The sequence below is a fragment of the Theropithecus gelada genome, unplaced genomic scaffold (assembly GCF_003255815.1).
Source record: "Theropithecus gelada isolate Dixy unplaced genomic scaffold, Tgel_1.0 HiC_scaffold_15989, whole genome shotgun sequence".
Lineage (NCBI taxonomy): Eukaryota > Metazoa > Chordata > Mammalia > Primates > Cercopithecidae > Theropithecus > Theropithecus gelada.
In genome coordinates, this window is record NW_020257756.1 from 542,337 (window position 1) to 552,203 (window position 9,867).

At 43.3% G+C, this 9,867-nt stretch overlaps 1 protein-coding gene across 1 annotated transcript in view; it reads right to left on the reverse strand.

Moving 5' to 3' along the window:
- LOC112617278 (transmembrane protein 117) overlaps positions 1-9,643 on the reverse strand; it is a gene marked incomplete at its 3' end in the record, with an annotated part of 544,094 nt that extends 534,451 nt beyond the window's left edge. The window contains exons 1-2 of the mRNA XM_025374027.1: positions 9,232-9,643; positions 565-869 (exon numbers count right to left, since the gene is read on the reverse strand). Coding sequence (XP_025229812.1) covers positions 565-841 — 277 coding nt within the window. The remainder of the gene's footprint in view (positions 1-564; positions 870-9,231) is intronic.
- Positions 9,644-9,867: the final 224 nt, after the last annotated feature.

The window sequence follows — 9,867 nt, forward strand, 5'->3', positions numbered from 1 at the left end:
TTGAGATGGAGTCTCGCTCTGTCACCCAGGCTGCAGTGCAGTGGTGCAGTCTTGGCTCACTGCAACCTACGCCTCCCACGTTCAAGCGATCCTCCTACCTCAGCCTCTCAAGTAGCTTGGATTACAAACATGCACCACCACACCGGGCTAATTTTTGTATTTTTAGTAGAGATGAGGTTTCACCATGTTGTCCAGGCTGATCTCGAACTTCTGACCTCAAGTGATCCGCCCACCTCGGCCACCCAAATTGGTGGGATTACCAGCGTGAGCCACCACACCTCCCCGAATGCTATTTTTTTGAAATGAAGTTTGGTACTAATTTTACCTCATGCTAATTTTCCTTAGACAGTAGGAAAAGTAAACCATTAACAGAGAGTAGTTGAAAAGTAAACCATTAACCGAGAGTAGTTGAAGAACCCAGTTACAACCACGCATAACAACTTTAAGGCAGGAGGACAAACTAAAATGTCTCCTACATTGGCATTTAGAAACAGTAAAGTTGTATCTTGGAAAATATAAATTAAATAATGAGCAATACTACATTTCATGGGTCATGGTACTTACCAAACAAACGCTGATGGAACAGAAATTTGCCAGCTATTAGTCCTGTGAGAATGGCAAGTAGCCATAGAAGCACCTTCAAAATCCTCCAGCCAACTCCTCTAGGGTATTTATTTGTAACAAATGAAAAACAGTTTCCAACAACAATAACATTGGCTTCTGTTTGGCTATGAGAAACCGGGTCCTCCGCAAATATTAAGAAGTTAAAGAAGATCACCAAGTAAGCCACAATCATGCGAGACCAGGGATGCTGGAAATAATAACGAAAGTCTTTACCCATTCTTCAAAACTCCCAGTTCGTAGTTTACCTGTATAAGAAAAGAGATAGGGTTAGAGCAGGAAAACAAGTAGTCTCTTCCTTCTTTTTATCAGTTCAGGTTTATAACAGTTCCATAAAAAGGTATTTGGAAAAGATGATACCTGTTCCTACTTATGGCTCCAAGACAAGTCTGAGAATGAGGAAAGCAAATATTGCCCCTTCCCTAACACCTAATCATACCTCTGATCATTTGGAGACTTGGGAAAGAAAAACAATGGAAGAGTAAGGGGAGACAAGGGGATGTGAGAGGGCAGAACACTGTCCAAAACTGGGATGGTGACCAAGATGACATGTAGAGGTCCTCCCAGGGGGAAACGCAGAGGTGGCACAACCACGGCTCATTGCAGCCTCCACCTCCTGGGCTCAAGCAATCCTCCCACCTCAGCCTCTCCAGTAGCTGTGACCACACGTTGTGCCACCACACCTGGTTAACTTTTGTATTTTCTGTAGAGACAGGGTTTCGCCATGTTGGTCTTGAACTTCTGGGCTCAAATGATCTGCCCACCTAAAGTTCCCAAAGTGCTGGGACTACAGGTGTGAGCCACCATACTTGGCCTCCTGTTTTTGATTATTACAAAATCAAAACGATACAGAGGTAAAATGAGCATATATTAATGAAAGTTAAACAATATTCTCTCCTCTGTCCAAATCCCTCTCCTCAGAGTTATGACTGCTTACGAATTTGCTGTAATTACTTTCAGATCTTCTTCTAAACACTGACAAATGTATATACATGAATAAACTTTTATTAAAATGTTCACAGTCTAGTTATCAAATAATTTCAATAGAGAGTAAGTTCCATGAAATAGCTAAGTCTACGGAAGAGTAGTAGCCCACAGAAAGGACTGGGCAATCCTTTGCATTGGGTGAATGAGAAGAGGAAGATTTCACAAAAGATATCACCAAGTTTAAGGTTGGAGGATTAGCATAATTTTTTTTTAGTGAAGAAGGGACGGATAGAAGGCAAGCCACTCTAGGCAGTGGCTACGGCACATCCAAAGGCACAGGGCACTGCAAAATATGTAATATGCCTACAGTAGTGGGTCTTAACCTGAATATGTGCACTGGAAGTACATAGCCATCTTAAAATGAAAATGTTCAGGCCCACCTCCAAAGTCTTGCTCAGCTCCTCCCTCTTCCCTCTTTGGGAACCAGCCTGCCCATAAAGAACACAAGCTGTAACTTCCACATGAAGAGATCTGTCTGGGTCCACCAGGGCTTGTAAGTGGATGATTATGTCTATGTAGTTCTGGTGTTTGGTGTTCGTGAGCCCATTTGGCTCTCAGACTAAACGGTGTCTGTTTTTCAGCAACAATACTGATTAAATCTTAGACATCAAAAATAATACAGACAAAAATTTGACTGCCATCTGCCAATTCATTTTTCTTCTCTCCCAATTTGTTTAGAATTCAGAAAGCGAAGAGGGAGAAGAGGGTCATTTACAAAGTCTACAGCAGTTTACATGCCAGGCTCTGTGCTGGATGTCTGCATGTATCATTGTGTCATTTTTGTCATAACAACCCCCTGAAATACTGTTATTATCATTCCTGCCACTTCATTTTACAGGGTGGAAATTGGGGCTGACACAGATTTTCTAACTTGCCCAAAGTCACCTAGCAGGAGAGCTCTGATCTGAGCCTCTGAGGCCGACCCCAGGTGCTGATCACCATTCTCTGCAGACAGCCAGATCAACTCCTTGCACTTTCCTTGCCTAGAGAACAGGCCTAGGTCCCAGTCCCAGGGATGCCATCCCTTGAATGTCTTCTGGAGACATGTTCTCCTCCAGACACAAATATAATAACTCTGTAATATCTACTTCTAACGCATAAAAAAAATTTGTGTGTGTGTGGGCGTGTGTGTGTGTGTGAGAGAAAGAATCCTTTATGAACTCTGAACACTTGGTGGGGGAGTATCCATTGATAAATACTCTCACTTTATACATAACTGAAATCATAAAGACCATGCCACAAGCCTGAAGTAAGTCAATGGAAGATCTGAGAGCCTCCAAGGCTCCCAAGTCCCAATCCAATATTCTGGGCTGATGAATGCCAATTCAACCCACAATCTTAGTTAATGAGAACTTGTCATGACTATTTTACAAAAGCAATATAAACATGCAAAAGGACTGGCAATAGAATTCAGCCAAGCAAACAGTCACTGTGCCTTGGATTCATAAGCCTTCTAAGCAATTTTAAGTCGCTTGTTATCTCTGTGAACACTCTGAAATCTATCCCCAGGGGCTGTAGCTTGGATCGCCTAGGAATGGTGACTATCTCAGGAGTCTTGTTTTTGTTTTTGTATTTTTCAATATGAGGCTCATCACCTGCTATAGCAGCAGAAACTTAAACGTGTGACTCTCACACCAAAGACAGCAGAGCAAGTAGTGAAGAACAAAAATGAACTTTTACGCATTTTCATGATATTTAATGTGTAAGAATGCCAGAATAGGTTGGTTTTCAACTCAATTTCACACAATACTTTTGGAAGTGTCCAAAGACCACCATTACAAGAAAAATTCATCACTGGTAACCAGTGAGTCATAAAAAAGAAATAGTTCCCATATGCCCATCAGAACTAGAAAGGAGTATTATTTAAGAAGCTGTTATTACAGGTTGCTGTCACTGCTTTTGCCAGTGAAGAATTCTACCACCACCTCCCCTCCCATCATGAACACACACAATTAAGGCAGTAGGAGTTAGAAATACTACTGAAATACCATCATTGTCATTCCTGTCACTTCATTTTACAGAGAGGAAATTGAGGCTCACATGGACTTTGTAACTGGTCCAAAGTCACCTCTCAGAAGAGCTGTGATCTGAGCCTCTGAGGCTGACTCCAGGGCCTTATCACCATTTCCTGCAGATAGCCAGATCAACTCCAATACATACACTCTTGATTCTTTTTTTAAATACATGCATTTTGGAGGCTAGCACATACTTATTTTCTTGTTTTTAACTTGAGAATCTTGCTTCGTGGGCTATGTGATGTCCACATGCTCAAGTTAAATTAGAACATTCAAAAAATTTCAGAGACAGCTGTTTCTCTCCAGCATTTATATTATTTAGGGAAAGAGAACTATAGCATTGACCAATAATCCTGCACTAGTACATGATTTTATTTAATTACCGCGGTAATGCCATGAATGCTACTATCACTGCCACATTACAGGAAAGAAAACAAAGGCTCAGAGCAGTTGCTGCCTGTTTAAAATACATAGCAAGTGGAAACATCAGGGTTTGAATCCAGACCTACACCTAGCCCTTAATCTTTCTAATATACCACAAAGCTGGAAGTGTTTCTTCCAGTAAGGTATTTCCCATCACGGTTACAGCTTATTCTGTATTTCCACTAACAGTTTCAACTAGCAGAACAAAATAGGACCCCATTATTGATCATTTAAGCTGGCTGGAATTTATTCTTGCCTCATAATTCTGAAGTTGAAGTGATATCTTCTAGAGGGTCCCAAATTTCAAACCCTTACATAATAATTTGAATTAAACCTCTGCTTATCCTCACTTCATGACTTCGTACACAGGCTGCAAATGTTTGCCTAGTCATCTCAGCCCTACTTTCTTGTTCCTTAGGTACCCCAACATTATCCAGAGAACCAAAGCTGTTTTCACCTCTGTAGTGCACATAAAACATCTTTACAATCAGTATGATCATTTGATGTATCTACTGTTAATTTAAATGCAGGCTTGAGGCTGTTCAAATGGACTTGTGATACAGGGCACATAGTCTGCAAAACCTTTCCATTTTTAAATTCATTTCTATAACCACAGATGATAATGAGCTTTTATCTTAGCTTCTGGCTCATTATAGTGAAATTATCTGTGTATGTGTTTGTCTCCCTCACTTGATCATAAGCTCCTCAGAGAAGTGGCTGTTTACTGCCAGGGCACAGCACAATACTGGGCTCATATTGGGTGATCAGTAGGTATCTATTGGATGAGCTGAGTGGTACACTCACAAAGAGAAGCTCTCTCATTATTTAGGTGAGATGAGAAGAGGGTGGAACAATCTGCCATTCAACTTCCGCTAAGGCAAACAAAGCGAAGACGAGCAGCGGAGACCAAGGACTACATTGATGACCTGGCCAGTAACAATACTAATGCACCCCCACTCAACTCCCTCTCATTTCAGCACGAGGTGTTAAATTAATATTTCTAAGGCTAACATTTATTGAGCACATACTGTATACCAGACACTATGCTGATGAGCTTTACCAGCATCTCTTAAATTTCATAGCAAACCAATGAAGAAAATATTATTGTCCCCATTTCACAAATATTGAAACTGAGACTTAGAGTTCAGTACCTTGTAAAAAAATAACAAAATTAATTTATATCAGAGCCACAATTTAAACTCAAGCCACCTGGCTTCAACACTCCATGCAATGCCTCCCACACACAAGGACACAAATTCTAAAATCTTACCCTTTACATTAGTTGAAAGTTTCTGATAATAAAGCCATCTGATATAAAAAAGAAAAATTCACAGTACTTCTATTTTGTGCAAAGGCACAGAAGAAACTGCCTGGGACTGATGTAGAGATGTATCAGTAGTTGTTTGTGGCTAGAACACTGGGTGCTTGGCATTATCCTGTGAGAGTTAAGGATAATTTGGAGCCAATCCAACAAAGATTATCCAAAAGTGTTGGTCCGTATTTTACTGAAAATAGAGAATTATCAAAGGTTTCAGAGCAGAAGAGACAATCATGCATATAAAAGTGATGATGTACAGATGTGTTAACTCCATAACAACATTCATTCATTCATTTGTTCAATATTTACCACTTGCCTATTTTTTGCCAGGCGCAGGCCTATGTGCTAGGGTAACTAACAACAAAGACCTGTTGCTTGCATCTGATAGTTTCTTTGAGGGAAACAGATATTAAACAAATAAAAATTAAACACAGTATTCAAGAAAGTTCACAGAGAAAATTAAAGCAAGGAAAAGTTAACAGGGAGTGTCAGGTGTGAGGGAAGTTGAAGACCTCATTATAAGGTGACATCAGAAGACAGGCACGAAAGAAGGGAGAGAAGTCAGCAGCTATCTGGGGAAAGTGTGATCCAGATAGAGGGAACAAAAGTTGGAAAGGCTATTGTTGGGTGCAGGTTTAGAGCAAATTAAGGATCTTCAAGGAGGGCAGTATGACTGGATGGGGAGCAGGTGCAGGGGAGTATGAAAGAGCAGGTGCAGGGGAGTATGAAGGAGGTAGCATCTGATCATGAGCAGGCCTTGAAGCCCTCCTATGTGGGCTTTCACCCTGAGTGGGATAGGAAGCAGAGGAGGGACACAATCTGACTTATATGTCAGAAGGGCCTGTCTGTTTCCTGATTGAAAATATTCTGTAAGAAAGGAGGGCAAGGAACAGAAGCAGGGAAGCTACTGAGGAAGCCGTTGCCAAAGAGATGCAGCAACTTGGACCAAGCAGAGAGAAATTAAGGCAGTTTAAACAACTCTGGTTCTGGACACATCAAAAATAACTACTAAGATTTACTAATACACTGGATGTAGACGTGATCTAGGCAAAATCCAGAATGGAACTACCATTTCCTGAGACGGAAAATGCATTTCCTGAGATGAAGAGGGTTGCAGTATATGTAGACAGCACTTGTAATTAACACTTTTTAGTGCTTTTAGGGGTTAGGCTCTTGGAAAGCACTTTCCACGTATTTTCTCAATTATTCCTGATACCAGCCATTTGGATTTACCAGTGAAGAAACAGAAATTCAGAGAGGTTATGATCTGTCCAGGATCATAAAGCTACCAGCTGACAGAAACAGGTACAACTACCTCTATACAACCCCAAAGTTATTACTCTTAGTTACCATTGTGTGAAGTATAAAATACAGAATAAAATTTCAATGGGAACGAAGTAAGAGTTAAGTACTAAGTGATGACTTGCACCTAGTAGGCCTTCAATACATATTTGCTGATGGATGAATAAATGAATAAACACATGTATGGATAACAGAAAACAGACCAGCCTGGGTGAGGGGAAAAAAAAAAAAAAAAAAAACTAGAAGACTCCATTCCAGAGAGAGTACAGTCTGGATAATACACATCCAAATCTGCAAAAGGAGAAATGGCAGAAAGGTGAAAAACCAAATATATAGAATGTCCTCAAAGAGCTACAAACTTTCGAAAGCAATCTCAGGCGGCACAACATCATTTCTGTTTTTGTCTATTGGTGGTATGGGGATGTGGGGGTGGGGAGAGGCAGAGCCCACAAGGAGTATGAAAAGTCTTATACTTACTTTCCAACCTACCTGGTCTCACACACACATATGTACACACGCACACAGACCAGTCCTGAGGTAATGACAGGTCTTAGTATATTATCTTCAATTGTTAGATAAAAAGGCAAGAAAAGATTATATATACCATTTTACATAATGCAAGTGCCTAATACAGGTTTTAAAAAAACACACAAATAGCAATAATAACAGAAATAAAGTTAGAACTTCTTACTTTTAGTCTAATACAAAAGACCACGGGGCTTTTAAATAAACAGCAACCTTTTAAGTCAATCAATAAAACCACTATAAGTGGTTCTGATAGATTCCAGGATAGTATTTGTGGTACCTTAGCTAATTTAGAGGTTTACATCTATAAATCACTTCCTACATTTTCTCTTCACATTGTTTCAACCTTTAAGTGATTTTTCTTCCCTTGTTCCTATCCTGCAGTCCTTGGGTAAACAAATTGCTTAATCAATGCAAGTTTTTAAAACAGCAACTCCAAAAGCAAAATAGGTCTACTGGTCCTCTGAACAGAGACAACTTTCCATTGAAATGGCAAAATACTTATGAGCCCTAGCACATTATAAAGTTAAAAAATAATCACTACTATATCCTTTAAAAATGTTTAGACCTCCTTTTCAGTGATTTGTTTGTAATAAAGAATTGCCAGCTGGGCGCAGTGGCTCACACCTGTAATCACCGCATTTGGGGAGGCCAAGGCGGGCCGATCACGAGGTCAGGAGTTCGAGACCAGGCTGACCAACATGGTGAAACCCCATCTCTACTAAAAATACAAATATTAGCCAGGCGTGGTGGCGTGCGCCTGTAATCCCAGCTACTCAGGAGGCTGAGGCAGGAGAATCCCTTGACTCGGGACGGCGAGGTTGCAGTGAGGTGAGATCACCGCACTGCACTCCAGCCTGGGCGACAGAGCCGGGCTCCATGAAAGAAAGAAAAAGAAAGAGAAGAAATTGCCATGGCCATATTCCAAACATAATGCCAAAGAAAAAAAACATTTAATTAATTAAATAGAATTCATGTAAAAAGTGTATTTTTTAAAGGCAGCTTAAAGAAGCATGGATAAAACTGACAAGAGCCAGTTTGTCATCACAGGGATGAGAGGGAGGGTGGAATAGGAGGGATAAATGCCTGAGACAAAATGTCAAAATCCATAATTACTTTTAAACTACGAAGACTGGGGGGATAAAAGAAAGTATATCCATGGTCAAATGTCAATACTTTACAACAAAAAAAAAATGAGGTTTACAGGGATTCAACTACTTTTATATTCAATAAATTGGAAGACCTCGTTTCTGAAGCCAAAACAAAAACCCTGTAGCTTCCTAGAAGTCTTTCCTTGGATTTCAGACCATACATCATTTATAATTAGGGGGCAATACATATCCTTATATTCAACATACTTTTTCCTCATGTTTTTTTTCCTTTTCGGTTCCTGATAAGCATGTGATGTTTACTCCCCTCTCTCTCTCACACACACACACCCACACACACACACACACACTTCATTGTTTCACAGACGGTAGAATACACTTGTGGGCCTGTGGCATTTTCAAAAATAGGAATAAAAAAATAGTTTTATTTAGTCACGATGAAGTTAGCAAACACCCAAACACCCAAGTCTTTGGGTTTTTTTCCCCAAGAACAACACCTACGAACGGCAACCTGTTAAATTTAATTAAGAAAAATAGGGCTTTTACTCAGTCCCTAGGCTAGGAATCGCTGAAGAAAGGAAAGTTCAAGGTCTGCTCTCCCACCGTATCTCTGCACCCTGGAGCCGGGAGTTTGAGGGCTCCCACCAACAGCCTTTCGCCCGGGAGTCTCCACTGCCCTTAGCCAGAGGGCTGGCGCGTCCCCCTCCTTCCTTGACACTTCACCCTGCCTCTTTGGCTGCCATCCCCAGGAAGGCAGGAGCACAGGCGCCGGGGAATTCGGGGGCCGGGCCAGGGTTCCGCGGCTGCTTCCGCACTCGCGGGCAGGGACGAGGAGGCAGCGGGGCTGCGGGCGGCAGGGCCGGTAGGGCTCCGCTGCGGCCGGACCGAGCGGGGGGGGAGGCTCGCCCAACGCACGGGCCCACGTACTCACCCGAAGGGTCGCGCGGAGCGCGGAGCGCGGGGCGCGGGGCGACTACACACGGGAGTCGCGGTCAAGCACAGCCCTCGGCGCGCCGGCGGCCTCGCTGGGAAGCGCGGCGAGACGGGCCGGCGGCGTCGCTGCCGCTGCTGCTGTCACGAAGCTATAAATACCGGCTCGGCCCACACCCGCCGCCGCCTACGCCGGGCGCCCTCCGCGCCGGTGCTTCACCGCGCCGCGCTCCCGCCGCAAAGTCCGCGGCCGCGGGCCGGGCAACGCGAGCGCAAGGGCACCGGCGCCGCGCAGGTGACCGCGATCATGCCAGCTGTGTGCAACCTCTGCAGCTGGAGGCATGGCCTTTCCCACCCCCCGCCCTCCCGCCCGCACCACGGGCTGACTCCAGCCCGCGGGCCGCGTGCGCCACGGGCCGAGCCTGCCCGGGCCGGCCCACCTCTGCAGCGCTGCAGCTGCAGGAGGGGGACGATTCAGGGACCTGGTGGGGGTTGGGGGGCGGCTGACAGAAAATCCACCATCCTGCAGGGAACCAATGAGGGTCCCACTGGAATGTCCTCGAAGAGCTACGAACTTTCGAAAGCAATCTCAGGTCACAAAACATGATTTCCGTTTTTGTCTGTTGGAGGTGTGGGG